The 19,136-nt window shown below is 49.9% G+C and overlaps 1 protein-coding gene across 1 annotated transcript; it reads right to left on the reverse strand.

Annotated features, from left to right (window-relative positions):
• Positions 1 to 3,746: 3,746 nt before the first annotated feature.
• On the reverse strand, positions 3,747 to 18,625 carry ELAC2 (elaC ribonuclease Z 2). The gene is made up of 24 exons (XM_042802656.1): positions 18,332 to 18,625; positions 18,206 to 18,256; positions 18,052 to 18,122; positions 17,265 to 17,329; positions 16,545 to 16,602; positions 15,921 to 15,989; positions 15,246 to 15,401; positions 14,678 to 14,736; positions 14,050 to 14,108; positions 13,889 to 13,961; positions 12,678 to 12,790; positions 11,939 to 12,037; positions 11,590 to 11,728; positions 11,426 to 11,511; positions 10,276 to 10,385; positions 9,381 to 9,477; positions 8,804 to 8,942; positions 8,122 to 8,160; positions 7,817 to 7,926; positions 7,261 to 7,360; positions 7,060 to 7,180; positions 6,788 to 6,866; positions 5,867 to 6,011; positions 3,747 to 4,487 (listed from the first exon to the last, which is right to left on the reverse strand). The coding sequence occupies exons 1-24, from the start codon at positions 18,586 to 18,588 to the stop codon at positions 4,245 to 4,247; spliced, it is 2,538 nt and encodes an 845-aa protein (XP_042658590.1). The 5' UTR covers positions 18,589 to 18,625; the 3' UTR covers positions 3,747 to 4,244.
• Between the last annotated feature and the right edge of the window lie 511 nt (positions 18,626 to 19,136).

Consider the following 19,136-nt stretch of genomic DNA (forward strand, 5'->3'; position numbering starts at 1 on the left):
GTTTGCAGAGGTGCCTCCCTCACAACTCTTCCTCCTCCCCCCAGGTTCCCCTTCTGAAATACGTTATCCCAGAGGTGCAGCCATTGTTGCTAACCAGCTCACCCCTGGCCAGAGGTGGGTCCAACTTGGAGCCCAGGGAGCCTCAAGAAGCTTCTCACAGGGGCCACTGCTGTAGCCCCCTCCCCTGCTACCAAAATCCCTGCCACAGTAACCCAACACAGTGTTACCGGGCTCGGGGGAGGCTGAAGTTATAAAAATAGCTACAAATGGACACAAAACTGAAAAGGAATAAAGAAGCCCAGCACCACCACAGTCTGAGGATGCTGCAGATCCCTTGTAGCCATGACTGGCACTGCAGACCTGAGGAAGACCAGCATCAGCAACCTTCATGCCCAGGGAGCCGCAGGAAGGGGAGCACAACCCCAGGGAACACAGGTGGGTACTGAAGAGTTCACCTTCAACTGTTTTAGCTGCATTATTAGTAAGATTTATCTCTGTTAATTAAATCATGTGGAGTCCTAATGCTAGCAATGTTGTAATTAGACAAATGATAGCTGTTTATCTTCTTTTTGACTGTTAAAAGGATAATTGGACTCACAATGAAGCCCCAGCTCCACAGAGCAGAGGTGTGCTCCCTTCAGACATCACAAAAGTTAAAGGTGACAAGTAGTCCCAGCTGTGATCCGCAGCTCAGCTGCAGTTCCTCACGAAATAAAGACACGCTTTCAGTGTCTATTCCTGATGTCCCAAATGACCCACAGAAAGTTTGACATAAACTATTTTTTTCACTGGACAAAGTCTTCTAAGAATGTCCTAAAAACCTCTGATAAAAGACTCTGCAAGAAGTGCTCGTGCAGCCGGCAGAGCAAGGCATGTCCCCAGCCTCAGGAAACTGAAGACCTTTTTCATCTTCACACAGACCCCCCCGCCCTCATCCTCCTCATCGAGCACCACCACTCTGTTTTCCTTGATGAAGTTTGAGAGGAAAGTGGGACCAAACCCAGGCACAATCTGTTCCCTACAGCAATACTGCATGTCTGCATGGCGGGGAGAGAAAAGCCTGCGAACACACAGTCAGGATGCACAGTCCCAATGGCTGAAGGCAACCAGAAAACAGGATCTAACAGGATCTGCTAAAGTGTTCCCACCCCAAAATCTCCCTGTGGCAGATGGTGTTTACAATGCCTATCACGTTACCTGCCATCATTTACAAACAAAGCCCCGGTGCAAAACCCACTATTTGTGAAGACTTACCAAAACCGTGGGGCTCATTGAACACCTCAAAACAAAAGCTCCCTGTGTACCTAATGCATTACCCCCAGAAAACCAAGATAACCAGTCTGGCAGCCTGCTCTTGGGAATCCAGTCTATTGGTCACCACCTTGATATACCAACAGCATCACCAGAGTTTCTCAAATCAAGCATCTCCTCTACTTTCCCATTACAGCCTCACTACTGAGACTTCTCCAGGTCAGGGGGCCATAAATGGAGACAACACTGCCTGGTGCAGGCTGCTAACGCAGGAAGGAGAATGCCCTCGAACCAACCGAAGATCCCTTTGGGAAAACATCAGCCCACCTGAGGTAACCAGGCACTGAACTACAGGAAGCTCCTTCTGAACATCAGGAAACACTTCTCCACTGCAAGGGCAAGCGAGCGCTGGCACAGGTTGCTCAGGGAGGTTGTGGAGTCTCCATCCTTAGAGATACTTAAAAGCCACCTGGACGTGGTCCTGGTCAACTGGCCCTGCCTGAGCGGAGGGCTGGACCGGATGACTTCAAGATGTCCCTTCCAGCACCCACCACTGCGATTCTGTAACGCGGATCAGCCCCACAAGGACACCACAACTAGAGGCCCAGAGCTAACGTGGATGAGGATTCAGGTTTAGGTGAATTCCAAAGCCCCGCCGTGAGCTGTGAAGGGCAGAGCTGAGGGTACAATCACATTCGGGGAGGCGGGGGGGAGGCCGCGGCGCCTGTTCGCGGGGGCGGACATCTCCGCCACCGCCTTGTGCGAGGGGCAGGGCCCGGCCCCGCCGGGGCCACCTCCCGGGCCTTACCTCCTCCACGAGGGCGGCGAAGTGCCGCAGGGCATCGGCGGGCAGGTCCCCGCAGAGCAGCTCCCCGGGGCCGGCGCCGGGGGGCCGGAGGAAGAAGAGAGCCTTGGGGCGGGCGGCGGCGGCGGGCGGCGGGGCCGAGCCCAGGGCCAGCTCCCCGGCCGGGCCGCGCCAGGCCAGCAGCGCCGGCCCCGCCGCTCCCCTCAGGAAGTCCCGCAGCAGCGGCCCCGCCGCCCCGCCGCCCGCCCAGCGCTCCGCCCGCACCCCCAGCCCCCGCGCCGCGCACCGCGCCAGCCGCTCGCCGGGCTCCGGCCCCGCCGCCGCCATCCGCCCGGTGCCGGCCGCTGTTTGCGGGGAGGAGCCGCCGTTGCCCGGGGGACGCGGGAGCGGGGCGGCCCCCCGGGAGCCGAGGGCGGATCCCTTCCCCCCGCAGCCCGGTTTTGCCTGACACCGGCACAGCTCCGAGTGCCCAGGAGCAATCTGCTCAGCGGTGAAGCTCCCGAGCACAGGCCCGGGGCGTTTGCCTACAGCAGGCGGAGGCAGGTCCCTCCCCGCACCCCCCATCTCGGTGCTCTACAGCCCTGTACCCGCAGCAACCACCTGGAGCCGGAGGTTGGGTGCGGGGGTCTCCTAACACTGCTGTATTTGCATTTTATCAGTACCTTGATGGGAGTAGTTTATCCTTTTTTAAAAGAAAGGCCTCACTTCTATGCAAAGAAGCACAGGAATCGTGTGCAGGCCGGAGGCTGCTTGTCTTACCACAGCAGGCACCATGCCCTCCCCCGAGCACCCCAACAGGATCCTGTTTACACCTGCCTAATAACCGATACCTGCTCTGCCTTTCCCCAGGTTCCTGCTATCCTTAAAAGCCCAGCAGACCCTGGCGTAGTACTCAACTGTGACAATTACCCAGCTTCTGCTTTAGACAAGCATAATATTAAAGCACAGCTAATCAACAAGACAGTTTGCTGCCAGTTTGTGTCTTAGTTCTCCATCACCTTAAAATGAAGTCTTAAATCTTTAACATGCACTAGTATCATCTGCTGAGCAGTGCTTGGAGGCCCCGTGCCTTTGAGTTGACTCTGAAAATGAACTCCTTAATTGAAACAGCACGAAGTTCTCCCTCCAGCTTCCAAACACATGCAGTTACAGCACAGGTAAGAGAAGAAACAAAGCTGACCCACAGAAAGCCTCAAAACCACTCCTCTTAAGCACAGAGCATCCCCACATCCACCTGCTTCACCAGCTTTTCTCTCCCCTGCATCCAGAACTGGAACCTGCTCGAGGAAACTCAGCTGTGTGTGCTGGAGCCATTCAAAAGCAGCTCCAGTTGCTACCAAGCTCGAACTGACACGTGAAGCTCCTGGCTGTAGGGTTACAGAGGCAGGTATGATTTTGCTGGCACAGAAGAACAGGCATGAGGCTCCAGCACTGGGGTGGGATCTTGGTCTTTACACCAATGCTGTAATGCAGAAACAGCCAACAGAGGTCATTCTCTGGAGCAATTCAGGTATGTTTTCCCTCACTAAGTCCTCATTAGCGATCTAGACAAAACATAGCCTCTTGTACGATCTTGAGTGGTTTATTCAGATTCTAAATTAAGGTTTTGGAAAACTGATCTTACGAAAAAAAAAAATCAGCCGGGGAAAACAAAATAAAATGGGAACACAGCAGCAATCACATCTCTAACTTAAAAATTAATTGGGTCCCATTTTATTGTGAAATTTCCTCCTATGGTCTGGGTTCTGATACCTAGTTACATTCCTCACAACCCGGAGACCTGCCCACCTTATTCTGGCGAATCCATGGGCCCCCGAGGGCTTCTTAAACCTGATCTGTTGCAAAGATCACAACTGCTGCTGTTACATTATCAATAGCTTGTAGCATAAAACCAAAAATTAAAACCGTTCAGAAAAGAACTCTTGGCTAAAAGAAAAATGACACATGGACTGGTAAGACCGAGCAAGAGGAGCTGTATGGGCAGACACCGTCAGCACAAGGACTTGCGCTGCTAACAGCGTGCTTGGTAGCTTCAGCCCAGGGAGCTCCCGCGATGACCAAGCAAACCCAGGCGCTGAGCTGAGGCCAGCCCCTTTTCCCACGGTGCCCGTGGCACGGCGCACTCCCGAGGCCCGCAGAGAGCAAGGCACCTCTTACAGAGCAGAGTGTTCTCAACCTTTCTTTCCCCTCAGTTTACTGTTTTAAGCTTCTTGTTCGGTAGTTCCTGGTGATTCTTGGCTTGTTTCCGTTTCTGGCATGGCTCTTCCTTGTTCTCACCAGCAGCCAGTTTGTCTAAGACTATAGCAGCCTCCTTTAGAAGCCGCATCTCCCGTTTTTCCTTCCGCTCCTCCATTTCTACTATGTCATCTGCAAACAAAGCCTTCAGAGGCGGGATCAGCTTCGGGATGGTTGGAAAGTCACCAAAACGTACCTGAAATACATCAAGCACAAGAGCACCTGTGTGAGAACTGGTTTTTGTTTTCCCTCCTCTCCCCCTGTCTTTTGCCTGACCAAATGTCAGGGCACTGCCTCTTCCTCTGCACAGCACCCAGCACTGAGGAGCCCTAGTGATGATTTTCAGCTGTGGTGACAGTAGCAGGCAGGTCATAGTTTTCAACTCTACAGCAGTCATTTATTTACATTTCCTTCACAAGAAATGATGTGGACACTGTACAAGTTTTGATCGATTAGTGAGCTATGCTGCTATGACTGCTTTCAATTCAATGGCAGCAGCTTTTGGCTCCTGGATGTCTTCTGCAGAAAGCCATTCAAGTAGCACACCAGTTGAGAAGCAAGTGGAAGCAAAATCAGCTTTTCAGTTGGGTGTGCTGTGCGCAGAATAGAGGTGACAGGAGGCAAGTAACCAGTATGTTAAGGGTGAACTTCTGTTCTCAAGAGCCATCAGCACCTGTCTCACTCTCTGCCACCCTTTCACCACCTTGGTGGTACTGAACCTGATGTTACATCCCATTGTAATTTTAGTAACTGCTGTCATACTATGTTTGCTGTTAGTTTGGAGGATAGCTAAACAAGTTACAATGATGCAGAGATTTCCCTACATACATACTCCTTTATGTACATAATATCACTTTAAATCACAATTAATAAGAGACTGAACACAAAATTTCCCTCAAATTAGAATTGGATTATGGTGTTTATCTGCTTATAGGCACAGAGGCAAGGGGCAACCACACTGCCACTCTATGGATGAGATAAAATGACTGTAGTAATGGGGTGGATTGTGGTGGTGCAACTCCCCCCCACCACCACCCTGGAGCTGCTCCATACTTGGTGCCATTCCCCCTGCTGGGTCACACACCAACCCAAAATAAATAGGGAAAGGTCGTGGACCAGAGTGTTCACACACTCCCCTAACACACCCGATTCTTACCTCCCCTATCACTTGGAAACAGATCATGGGCCAATTCAAAATGGATTGGGAAAAGCAGTGGACCAGAGCGTTAAGGGACCCCCTTACCCCTCTTGGTTTCTGCCCCTCCCCTTCTTATTGCTTAAGAACAACAGGAACAATCGATACCTCCTGATAGCCTCGTACATCTGGTACTCCAGTTGTGGCCCAAAGAGGATGATACCAGAACTCCATGACTAGCAAGTTCTCTCAGTTGTGCAAGCCCAGAAAACACCAGAATATTCCCCAGCAGTAAAAGCAGCTGTTTCAGAGGAGACTACTCTTCAGAAGGAGATGGTGTGCTGATACGTTACAAGTGGAGAATTTAATTCATGATCAGCAGCCATCCCAAAGTAACGCTGAAACCTTTCCTACAGTCTGGCTCAAAGCTCCCAACTTACCCTCATATGATCAAATGCAATTCCAACCTTCTCACTGAAGTCTTCACTGAACAGAGGGATCTTGGCATATCTCTGACTGAAGTGATTGAGCATGATGAACTCCGCTTTCATCTTCATGCCAGTCTGGATTGCCTGGGAGGTTGTGCTGCAAAAGGAACAGACACATGGCACTGTGAGCTCGGGTCACAGACAGGTTGGCTAGTACTGCCCCTCCAACCAGGCAGGGCAGGCTGCTTTGTATCTAAGGTCACACCACACCAACAGCCAACACTAGATACTACCTAAAATGCTTGCTGAGCACAAGGTGTCCTTGCTCTTTGCAGGCACACCCAGGCACCTCTTCCTCTGGCAACCTGCAGGGGCGGCAAGTCTCTGACTGCCAAACAACTCTGAGTGCAGAAAAGCAGCTGTAATTACTTGGAGCTCTGCATTTAAGAGCTGCACAAACTGGGGACAAGAACTTATTCAAATACTTGTTCCAGGCATGCCAGCAGGTCCAACTCTCTTGCACTGTAACTCACATATAATTCTGAGAAGCTGCTCTCAGGTCTCCCCACTTTTGCTGGCAGCAGCACTCACTACCACTGGCTGCACCGCTCAGTTTGAATTGAACTGTTAGCTGCAGAGATGACTCTTCTACCTCCTGAGCTTAGTCCTAAAATGTAACCAAGCAGAGGGCCTTTCCTTTGGGCTAATGTATTTGTAGAGTTACTGCCGCCTACTTAAAAGCTTTCCCCATTTCTCTTCGGGGATGTTCAGAGGAGCTGTGAGGGTTACAGAGCTGGTGCAATAAGCCACAGCGCTGAAGAGCTCTGCACACACCAGAACCATCTACAGGACTTGGGCCTTTCAACACCAGCTCCAAGGACAAAACCCAGCTCACCATCTTTGCCTTAATAGTGACAGCAGAACACACCCCACCTGTGTGTCTTCTCTATAGCTTCTTTTTCCATGCCATCTTCCAACGTTGCTTCATGGATCAGCAGGGTAGCATTTTTACCTGTGTAAGTTATATTAAATCTTCAGTTGATTACAGACTAGTCAACTGCCTCCATGAAGTCTCATTTCCCCCTGTTAGCCCCTTGTTGTGTTGCAGGCACAGCACCAAGGATGTGGGGGTGCCCGCTTTAGATACTAACAATTCAAGACCTTTCTCCAAGAGATTCTTCAAGCAGAGGGTTTTTGTCACCTACCCATTTGTACTAAGGCCATGCAGGGCATCGTGTCACCAGAATAGACTACTTTCCAGCCAGATTTGTGGATCATTGAACATGCAAAAGCATTTTTACAGTGCTGGACTTCACAAGTCTGAAACTGAACAAGGACACAAGTGTTAGACCTCAGGTCCCCTCTTGCCCCTCATAGCAACTGACCCTGCCAGCTCCTGAACTTACCTCAGCCAAGTTGTAGTTCTCTAACAGAGAACTGACAAACCATTTGGCTTTAGGTTTGATGTTCTCACAGCCTTTCACAAGGGATTGGGAAGCAATCATTCTGTGAGGGAGGGGAGAAGAGAGAACTAACAACAGGTACGAAGTAAAACCTGATCTTATCTTTAAGCAGCCTATTTCTCCTTCTCAGTTTAGCACCTTACAAACAAGACATTTTTGGGTACCCATCTGTTTTCCCCCTTGCTTTAACTGTCCAGTGCTCCAGGAACTCATCCAACCAATTCTTCCCCACTGTCAAATACTCTCTCTTCCAGGAAAGTTTTTTCACTTGCCCAACTCCCCTTTCCTAAGGGGAGAGGAAGCCTGCATGTAAGCCTCTATTAAGTATCACAACTAACAAACCCCATCCTCCCCTTTGCTACCTGCACATCCTAATTCTACACACAGTGGAAGGAGTCAGTCACCTTCATCAAAGGAGTGGGGGTTACGGATGACAGCAGTTTGCCTCAAATAAGGACCCAGCAAGGACATTTCCCCGCATACCACACAGAACACTCACTTGATGTCTCCGAGAATCTCTTCACAGTGGTTGTGGTACTCATGTAACCAAGGCATGATCTGTTCAGGTGCTACCAGAAACAGAGGGCTGAAAGTCCGACCAAGGGCTCTCTGGAAAAGCAAAGGCAGAGGGAGAGAAAAAAAAAAAAAAAAAAAAAAAAAAAAAAAAAAAAAACCAGTGCTAGGTACACACCAAACCAGAGAAGAAATACCTAGGGAAATGATGGTGCTTTTTCGCTACTCAGAAGTTCCCCTCCCCTCACTCCAAGGAAACTTCAGGAGCAGTGAAACAACAGCACTACTTACAAAAGCTCTTCGCCTCTCCATCAGGATGTTCAACAACCCCTGCAAAGGGAATAAACAAGACAGCAAGCTGTAGTCAGAAATATCCGGGGCATAAGTGGCAACAGTGCTACTGCAGCTCAGCAAGATGCAGTTTTGGGGAAACCTCTAGTCAGAGATACATGATTACTGCTTTTTCCAATAACAGCGGTTTCCTGAGCTGCAGTAGCACTGTCATTGCTTACGGCCCAGGCTGGTGGCCAGTAACACAAGCCCCTCAACTCTTCCCAGTGCTGCTGTGTGTACCCCCAAAAGAAGGGTGGAGACCAGAAAGTCTCTCCCCAACAATCTCAGATCCGGTATGGTTTCCAGACACAAGACAGCAGACCAGCAAACAGCCTGTCCTGATCACAGCCAATCTAAAACAGACCAGCTGGTCCTTCTGTGACGATTTATCACAAAGGTCTGAAGGAAGCTGGGTAGGACACTGCTGAAAAATCTCAACTCTCCATGATCCCAGCAAGTCTGCAGGAATGCGTAACAGGAAGGGAGGGGATTAGAAACAGATTTGGTGTCTGAGGAGTGCAGAGGGGAAGTGTAGCCCCAACAGCAGGTCATCCTACATTCTTCAGCTGCAGCTACATCTGAATCCCAAACAGAGCACACCTGCACAGAACCCCTTCTCCTTCCAACCCACGTAACCTACCGAGTGATGATCAGTATGCATGTGAGACACAAACACAGCTACTATGTTACACAGTATTTGGTCAACTTGCTCTCCATAGTGACGACAGAGCTGTCCAAATGTTCCTTCTCCACAGTCCAAGAGCAGGGATCGGGTAGAGCTGACAAGACAAGTGACAAAGACATTTAGCAGCCACTGTATGAGCTCTGACCAGGACCCATTCAGGGAGTGGGATCTTTTGGCTTGCAAGGCAGAGAGCTCACAGTGCTCTACACCTCTAAATCCTACTCCAGTCCTGCTAGCCAAGGCTTTAGAAAGCTCTGTCTGCATAGCTCATTCTGGTCTTGTGTTGATGCTGAACAGACCCTTGGGGCAGACGGTAAAATACATGAAGACATTAAATGTTTGGCTTTACAGGTGGCTCTCAAGTCTTCCCACCTACAGAGAGACAGGTGCCTGAACCTGATGGGCTACAGACTCCACAATAGGGGCATCCCTCCTGTGTTATCAACACACAGACTGGTCAAAACAGCACCTGGGCAACACCCTCTTGAGACACTGAGCTTCTCCAAGCAGAATGCATGATACTGGGATTTACCTGGTATTTACCAGTGTGCAACTGACATTTCGTATTTTCATTGGAATTGCAGATCCTGTTCCCAAGAACACAATTTCAGGATAAGCACCCACATTTCCTGGAGAGAACAGACAACAAGGATTTGTAAGTAAGTGTTATCCACATACCACCCAGTCAGACACCATTTAGCTCAACAGCTTAGTAACTCCAGAGTCTACATGTCCAGCATGTTAATTTTTGCTTCCCTCAGCCTCTGGCTTTCCTACAGCAGAAAGGTTTACAAAGGAAGACAGAAGACAAAACAAGCATCACCAAGAAAACACATCACAATGTATAACTGCATACCCATAGGCAGGCAAACAAGTACTCTGTTCATCACCCATGACAAAGCTGGCAGTTCAAGAGGGACTTGACTCCTGTTCTACAGTGTCCTGACTCTCCCTGAAATCAGGGTCTAGCCAGTGAGTGAGTGGTGCTGCATCATACCATGAAAGCCTCACTGCCAATGGCACAACAAAAATTCAGAGGAGAGTGCCCCACAGGGAGCTGGTTCTAGAGCAAGACTTCTCCCAGACATAGGGACTTCCACGGTGGCTGCTATGAGAGCATTCAGCACAAGCAGAACTGTGGCCAACTCAGAGAATTAACACACGGGCATTTTGTCTCTAATTGCCCCCAAAAGTGCTCAATCCCCAAACCTAGCATCTTTAGAAAACCAGAAGCACAAGGCTGTGTAAATCCAACTGAAATGAACTAACTCAGTTTGCACTAAGCCTGTCCTCTGGACAGCTCCAGGAAGGCTTAAGAGCACCTCTCAGACAGCATGTTCACAGCTGTGTCTGGCCTCTAAAGCAGTGGGTCACCAAGACCTCCTACTTCCTATTACACCGATCCAAGACAAGTTGCTGATCCTTACCTGGTACAACAGACAGGCTCTCTTTGCACTCCTTCACACGAGCCTGGAAGTCAGGGAGATCCAAGGCTTCCTTAACAAATGCATCATGATCACAGACAGTCACAGCATCTCTGAAAGAACAGGCCAGGTATCAGGATGGGGCAGGATAGGAACTGAGAAGACAGTGCTTTTCAGAGCAAAGCACCAACTTACTGTGTCAAAACAGCCTAACAACAAAGGGTCAATGCTCCTTCCAAGTTTCACTTTGAGGGGTGGGGGAAGATACATCCAAGAATGCATTGTGCACCAAAAAGGCCTGGTTGGGCTGAGTCATGCCACAGAAATAATCGTTCTACCACAAACTGCAGAAGCTCCTGCAATAGCACTGTGCTCCCCTGCGCTGGCCAGATCCAGAGAGCTGCCAGACACTAGAGGGCACTGCAAGGCAGCACGGACACTCCTGAAAGACAACCACCCACCCAAAAAGGCTCTAGGCCACCGAAAGCATAAGGGACCTGTGTCCTAGGCCTGCCTCAGAGCCTGTGCAGTACTACAGGCCTTCAGACACCTTAATCAAAGAAACTTAAACTCTTCTTGGCATCTGGGTCCTCCTGTTCTGGCCACCAGAGCCAGAAATTTGAGCCATGGCAGCTGGTATCCCCTTGTACCATATGGTTGCCTGCCCTTAAGATCCTCAGTGAGCAGCTTTACCTACTTGCCCACAAAGCAAGCACCAGCAGAGAAGTCTGCAACTGTTTAACCACCCAGAGCTTTCAGCTCTGTTACCATTTGAAAACCCTGAAAGCCTGGTAAGACTTTCACCAGGTTCCCCCAAAAGTCTCTCTCTGCCACAGCCATGGCTGGGTGCACAGCATATGAGGTCAAAGCAAAGGGCAGAGGAGCACGAGGCTACAAATCCAAGACACAGAAATACAACTCCAAACCACTGGCCAGGTGGTGTTTTCAGTGGTTCACTCATCTGTGTCCTACGCCTTGTCTGAGACTTTCAGGGACAAGGACACACTCCTTAAGACACAGTTGCTAGCTCAGCAGCTACCAGTAAGAATCTGCAAGGGACTCTGACACCCCATCCTCCCGCAGCACAGACTCGCACTGAAAAGGTGCTTCAAGCCAACACCCAAAAACTGGTAAGCCGAAGATTCCCACTGACCTCTGCCACTCCTGTTGTGGTCTGAAGTGGTATTTCAAGAGGCACTCTCCTCGCACAATGGGCACGCTACACACAGCCTCTTCCTCCTACAGGGAGGAGAGTGACATCAAACACACTCTTTGCTCAAGGTCACGAGGCACACAGGCAAGCAGGGCCTGGCCTACCTTGCTCTGGTAGGTGGTGAGCAGAGGGAAGATCTCTGGGTGGATGAGATTCAGCTGAGTTTGGATCTTGTAGCTGCGTGGGTTGTGCACTGCAGAGGACTTTTCATTGAGCACCAAATGCTGAGTTCCAGATCCAAATCTGTAAAAGGACAATAAAATGCAGAACAGCTTCAGCTCCACGTTAGAGTTGGGCCTATGTGCACACCTGAGCTGTTAGCTAAAATTTCATCTGATCCAGCAGAGCCCTGCTGCCAGCCAACAGCTATTTATACTCTGGGAAAAACATATGTACTGTAAGAATATGCTGCTGCCCAACAGTGACATGAAACCAAGTAATCAGATCACATACCTTTCCAGCCATTGCTGGTAGCGGCTGTCTTGAAGCACTGATTCTGGAGTCATGTGAATAATCAAGGCCACCTGATTCTCAGGAAGTCCTTCCTGGTACCTGAGGCACATTCAAATACAGAAAGAATACCTGCACTTCAGTCCTCCATCACCTTGGCATCTCCTCCCCTGTCCCATCTTGGTGCTACCAGAGATGCCACCCCTGAAGCAGGCAGAGCACAGATCTTAAGAGCACAGCCCAGGAGCATCAGGCTCCACATCGCGGCAGGCACAAGGCTGCGCGAGGCTCCAGCCTGCCATTTGCTGAGACCTCCTCTCTCCCCACCAGGGCAGTTCCTCTCCTCCAAGAGCAACATCTGTAGAGCCTTCCAGAAGCCTAACATGCTTCTGCACAACCCTACAGAGACATTACATGCAGTCCAGGCTTCCACCACAGAGGGAAGTGGCACTCCACACTGCTCCCCAGCAAGACACCAGTGCACAGTCCCTTCTCTGGAGGCCTCTGAAGGAAGACAGGCTTGTGACAGTTACAGAACCCCACAGGTCCTGCACAGGTCTGCCTTTCCTGAAAGGCTCAAAATGCACCACCAGTCCTTTCTTGCATCTCTAGCTCCTTCACAGTACCAAACAGTTCAGACATCTGCCACAAGAACCAACACATCTAGAACAAGAACTTCTCTTTGACAAAACTCAGCACAGATGTCTTTCCCCAAACACCCCAGGACACCCAGCCCCACTACCTTCGGAAAGTCTCGTTTTCACAGATAGCATCCACAAAGCCCTTGTGAGGACACTCCAGCACAATGAACACTGGGCCAGGATCAGTAGGGGTGCACAGTTCTTCAGGAAAGAGCTGCAGGCAGATACACCAAGATCACACCACAATCAAGCTTCAGACACAGCCCTTCTTGCATCATGATGTCCGACCCTTTCACAGCTGTTCTATTAGCCAGCGCTCAGTGGGCAGCTCCAGCAGGTGCCCTTCCCTGCTCAGCAAACCCAGCCCGTGCAGTAGTAGTTCCCTTTCTGCTCTCATTACACAAGTTTGCATTTTGCTGTGTAACAACAAATTCCAACCCTGGACTCAGAGCAAACCACAACCTAATGTAAGAAAGGGAATTTTAGCAGCTTCTAGGTTTCCATAGCAGAATTGAAGGGTAGCAAAAGCATACTTAAAAAAAAAGACTTTGTGAAATTCTTGTGATACAAAGATATACCAATCCTATCTCCCAGGTTAGGATCTTTACTTACAGATCATCTGGGACATCACCAGAGCTGGCTCTGCCTCTCACTTCAGACTAGTGTTTGAGAGATTAAGACTGTACACAGGAACTGTTGAACTACTTTTGGTCTACGGGTGCAAATAAAGTAAGAAGGGAGTGATAGCTATACAGGCATTCAAACACCAGATTTAAAAGATGCGGGGTTTAATTCCACTAGTTCAGTCCTAGACCTGTATCAGCTTAGGAAAGGGGAGATGAGGAAGCTCTGACAAATAGCAGACATACAGCCATACTCACAGATCAGCCCATTTCAGAGTGCATTTCCCTAGTCATACCCCTGTAACAGCCCCAGACGTGCCCCCCACAGGAGCCACATTCAGCAACAACTTGGGGCTGGAACAGAGACCAGGCACTAACCAAAAGTAGCCACTCAGAGCTCAAACACAGAAAACCCCATGACAATCTCTTAGCAGGGATGGGAAGGAATAGGCCTAAAACCATCATTCATCCATCCTTGCCACAAGAATGGGTGTTAAAAAAAACAACAACAAAAAACAAAAAACAAACAAACAAAAAAAAAAAAAAAAACAAAACAAAAAAAAAAAAACAATAAACATGTCCCAGTACCTATTAGTAGACAAAATATTCTGCGTGAAATAATTGTTACCCTGGGAGCCTAGTGAAGAAAGGATGGCAAAGCCACAGCAGAAAGCACAGATACATCTTACCTCTCTGCCTTCAAAAGTGATGCTCTCCCCATTTTTGAGAGCTGTAATTATTGGAAGAATGGCTGGAGTTCCCCTGAAAATAAGGCCATAGAAATATTGAACTTGCCAACATTAAGATGCCTGGTGTTGCCCCATCCCCCAGGCTGGGATCTCGTACTCACACCGGCAGGCCCATCTCCTGTGCTTTAGTTGCTAGGAATTTTCCCTTCTTTGGGTGAATCTGAAAAGAGTTAAATAAAACAAAATTATCAGCCAAATAAAGAGGACCAGGAAACAAGATCCACATACTTCCAGTTTAAGTATTCCCACACACGACAAGGGAATTTTTTTTTTTCTTTTCAGTTCAGGACAGACTTCCCTACTGTAGGCATTAAACAACAATGGAATCCATATATTCTCAATTGGCTTCTCTATGAAGAGCCCTTCTAAAAAAATGTCTCTAGTTTTTACACATTCCTACTTATGCTACAGTCCTGCTTGAAAATGCTATCTTCAAATAAGTCTATTTAGCAGGATAAAGTGTCCTAATGACATTAGGAAGCATGTCTTTACACAGCAGGTGGTCAAACACTGGAACAGACTTCCTAGAGAGGTGGTCAATGGCCCAAGCCTGTCAGTGTTTAAGAGGCATTTGGACAATGCCCTTAATAAGATGCTTTAACTTATGGTCAGCGCTGGAGTGGTCAGGCAGTTGGACTAGATGATCACTGTAGGTTCCTTTCAACTGAAATACTCTATTTATTCTATATTCTGTTCTACACCGATTTAGAGATCTGTGTCCAAGCTTACTTTACAAAGGAAAGCCATCACGAGATCGGGATGCCTGCTTGCACACTTCTGTTCCTCACCTGTAAAGGCAAGCAAAACTACTCAGAATCATCACTGACTATAATTTTTCTTAAAGATAAAATTAATCAATGCTTGCTAAAGAATTAACAGGAACAACATCATCCAGCCAGCTTGGAGCTCAGCAGCAAAATGTTACAAGCACCTAAAGCCAGAGAGCCCACGGTTTCAGCTATAAGAAACCAAAATAAAGCCCAAGATCAAAAAATAATCAACCCCAACATTCACTCATCATTAAATTGCAAAGGCTGGAGGCACCCACTCCAGCCAGGGGCAAACTACTACAGGAACTAATCACACCCCAAGTAGGAAACACACCCAATATCTAGGCCTTACTAGGTCTGTGTCAACTTCCAAATTACCAGAAGTCATTATGCTCCATATAATCCTTCAGCTGAGCTTCTCTACAGACCTCACTTCCAGAGGGCAAAGGGCTCGGAGGACAAATGCATATTCTTAATTTGTCATTATTTCATTAAACTTAAATAGGTCATTCTATTTTTTTTTTCACCTGTTTTCTTTGGGCTTTCCTTTTCCTTGCCCTCCTTCAAGCTTTGCTGTGCGACTCTTGGGGATCCTGGATCTGTGTCCCCTTTAGGGCTATTTCCACCTTGGGTTGATGATCCAGGACTCTGAGGCAACGTACTTTCAGCAGCTAGTGGTTTTCCTGTCCCAAATCCAATAAAACCAGACAGAATCACTCAATCGAAAGCCACAGATAAGAAAAGCATGAGTAGCATCCCCTCTTCCTTGACAGTCATGTTTAAACTGAACCAGAATACAAAGCTTTTTCCCCCCAGTCTGACTTGCACTTGCATATTCTAGTCACTTCAGAAGCCATCTGTCATGCAAGTCCTTCAGATTCTCTTAAAACTGCTAAACTCTGTCAAGCCTGTGCCTGTACTCTAAGTATCAGTCTTCAGCAGTAGGAAAACCCAGCTGGCTAAGGAAGCCAAAGCCAGTGATGTTTCATACGTCATTCTGTACACCCACACCTAAAGGAACAAACCAGGGCCCTGACTCAGCAGGTCTTTGTTTCTTTGGGAGAGATCCTTCTGAGAAAAACATGTAAATTAATAAACCTCTCCTTACTCAGGCTTGCAAACAGAAGCTGCTCCTTTAATCACCTTAAGCGTGGTTACTGAGCAAGTGCTTCCCCCGTCTGACTACAGCGTCACATGCTCACCTGTAAGAGGTATTTGGTAGACTGTCATCGTCTCATCCTTATACTCGGGCTCTGTGTGCAATTGCACAGCTGGAAAGAGATCAGAAACCAGCATTAACAAGTTCATAAGAAGAAATTCATATTCTAAAAGAATTTAAATCAGGAATATATCTTTTTTTTTCTTTTTTAAACAAAACCTGATGAATGTCCCCCTTCCCTTTCTCTGCCCAAATCGTTCTCCACAAAGGCCAATGAATAATTAAAGTTCTTGAAATAAGTTCTTAAGTTCTTAAAAGCCCATCATCCACAAAAAGTAGTCCATGATACCATGAGAAGCAAGTTCACTGGCAAACTTGGGAAGCAAATTTCCTTTACAGTGCTTTAAAAATCAAATGCTGTCTACTAGTCAGTTAGACTGGCAGCGGCCTACCAGAAACACAGCTGGAACCACTTCTTTTTCTTCCAACCAGTTCTTATGATGGATTTGAACAGTGTAACAGATCAAAACAAATATTTAAAACTTTGAGTGGATCTAATCCAGAGGCATTTACTCTGAAGTTGTTACTGTTCAATGCAACCTTGGCTACAGCTGAAACAAAAAGAAGTTACAAGTTCACATTCGCTACACATCACTGACCTACATACCTAAATCCATCCTTTTTAGGGGCCCCGGAAAGAGTCGAATTGCTTTCAGGTAGTTTTGCTGGAAAAGAGACAATGTATCAGGAGCCCAATCAGTGCAATAAAAAGCACCACTTCCAGGAGTTACAGGTACCTTCAGTGAAGTCAAAGACTCCATGCCCCATCAGGTAAAAACTGGGCAGCACATAGTCAGTCAGAAAGCCCTGGGCCGGGGTCCCACCTCCCATGAGCATTACTCATTTAGAAAGAGAAAGGAGAATAAAGAACCACTCTCACCTTCCATTCCATCAATATAATTAGTCAGCAGATATTGTAGAGAAATGAAACAATGCTGAGAATCAGAAATTTTCAGCCTTGACATGGCATTAGGCTGGCAAAGATGACATTAAGCAGGAGATCAGAGACCAAGTTTCTCTTAGAAGAAAACGGGGAGGGAACAGACAGGAGAACAAAGGATGCCCTTTTCTGAGACATGATTTACCAGAATATTAGCTGACAAGACAGTTTTACGGAGCAAAAGTCTGATGCTGTGCTGTGTGTAACTGAAGAGATTTGCTTTTTACGGCCAGCCCTTCTGGCAGAACCTTCAGGCTGGCACTAACTCAGACCAGCATTTTACATATGTACAATGATTCACTCCTTTGATACCAGCCCTCCCAATTCCAAGGTAAGCTTTAACATTTGAAGGGCTCACTCTCCCTTCTGAGAGCTTCTCCTACTTACCAGCTTTGGTGGCCCTAGGAAAACACATCTTTGAAGCCCCATAGCCTTTAGTGTGAGAATCATACCTGAAAGAAAGCAGAGAACCAGCTTTATCACAGCCCCACTGACTGCTGGTACATCACACAAAGATCCCTCTCACCGCCCAGGAGTGCTGGGCCTCTCCACAAAAGCCAGAACTTAACTCAGATCCAAATTGAATTTTGCCTCAGCTTTGTGGCTGCTTTGAGTCACTTATATCCACAGATACAGAAAATAGCTACAAATTTTGAGAGTCACAATTTGGAGCGAGTTACCTGAACAGATTGTTAATCTCCTTTCTTGGAGGTTTCCAGAATTTTAATGGACAAGATCCTAAGCAATCTGTTCTAACCTCATCCTGCTTTGAGGACAGGGATGGGCCAGAAAGTTTTGTATGTCCCTTTGAACTCAAATTAGTCTGACTCAGGAATAGTGCAACACTGGTAATACCTTACACTCTACAAGATTTTGTGAAGATAAAGCCATGGGTGCTGGGGAGGCAGCATCTCTTCCACCACGTGTTCGCATGCGCTGTCACAGAGACCACACTGCAGCTGGAAGCTCCTCAGAGCCCCATGTGCAATCCTGCGGCTATGACAGCGCTCCTCCTCTCTCCACCACTGCCTAAAAGACCCCCCACACCACCCAGCAAACAGCTTGCAACACAACCACCTCTGGCCTGGCCAAGCGGTGCATACGGCCGGGCCCTGAGAGAGGAACCAGGGCCAGACCGGGCACGGGGGGCCCGGCCAGCGCCCCCCCCCCTCACCTGGCAGCCCACCGACGTTGGCCCAGGCCACCCGGCTGAGGAAGATGCTGTCCAGGTGCGAGATCTTCAGCCTGAGGGGCGAGAAAGGGGTGGGTGGGGGTCAGCCAGGACCGAGGCAGCCCCAGGGCGGCCTCCCCGGTGGCCCGCCACTTACTTGTGCTCCTGCATGGCCCGCTGCGTGCCCTCGCCGCAGTTGAAGAGATACCTGAGGGGAAGGGACGTCAGCGCAGGGCTGGGCGGGCCGCCCCGACCCCAGCCCGGGCGCGGCCTCCCCACTCACCGGTTGAACTCGGAGAAGACGTAGACGGCGGCGCCCGCGTCGCGGCTCCCGGCCGCCACCACCTGCGCGTAGACGGTGTTGGGCCCCGCCAGGCCGGCGCCCGCGTTCCGCCGCCGCTCGCGGGCCCACACGCGCCGCGGCACATCCCTGGGCCGCCGCGCCGCCGAGGAGCCCTCGGCCATGGCGGAGCCGCCGCCCGCCGCCAGCCGCCGCGCGAGCCCCAGCACCGCCGGCGGCGCCCTCGCCACGGCCCACATCCGCGCGCCGGGCCCAGCGCCTCTCCCCCGCCACGTGACGCGGGCGAGCCAATGCGAAGCGAAGGGTCCCGGCAACCGCCCCGCCCCTCAGGCGGCGCGGCGGGGCTCCGGCTCGGCCGCCCGGCGCTTCCACGTGACCGAGCCCGCCCAATCGGAACTTGGCTGCCGGCCGCTCTGCGGCGGGGCGGGAGCGCCTAGCCACCGCCGTGCCTCGCGGCGCCCTCCCCCTCCGCCGTACCGGGCAGCGCCGGCGCCCGGCCTCGTCCCGCTGCAGCTCCCGCCGCGCCCGGGGCCCCGGGGCCGTGCTTGGCTCGGGGTGAGGAGGCCCGGTGGGGCGCAGAGGCCCTTGGGCAGCCGGAGCGGGGCTCGGCACAGCGGGGCCGCGGGGGGTGGCGGGCAGGGCGGCCGCACGCCCCGGGCCGGGCCGCGCTCCCTCCCCGCGGAGCCTGTGGGGACCCGCCTGGGCCAGGCCCTGAGCAGCCTGGGTTGACCTGGGAGCCGAGCCAGCTCTGAGGAGGAGACTGGACCTCCCAAACTCCCCCCGAACC

This window comes from Tyto alba, unplaced genomic scaffold, assembly GCF_018691265.1.
Source record: "Tyto alba isolate M040663 unplaced genomic scaffold, T.alba_DEE_v4.0 Super-Scaffold_39, whole genome shotgun sequence".
Taxonomy (NCBI): domain Eukaryota; kingdom Metazoa; phylum Chordata; class Aves; order Strigiformes; family Tytonidae; genus Tyto; species Tyto alba.

What these genes read in the sequence shown, in the direction of transcription:
- ELAC2 (XM_042802656.1), bottom strand. Translation starts at nt 18,588, where the DNA reads ATGTGGGCCGTGGCGAGGGCGCCGCCGGCGGTGCTGGGGCTCGCGCGG. An exon ending in CCTAAAAAGGATGGATTTAG is followed by an intron (nt 15,990 to 16,544) that starts GTATGTAGGTCA and finishes ATCTCTTTCCAG; the next exon opens with CTGTGCAATTGCACACAGAG. An exon ending in TGCACACTGGTAAATACCAG is followed by an intron (nt 8,943 to 9,380) that starts GTAAATCCCAGT and finishes TTGTCTTGTCAG; the next exon opens with CTCTACCCGATCCCTGCTCT.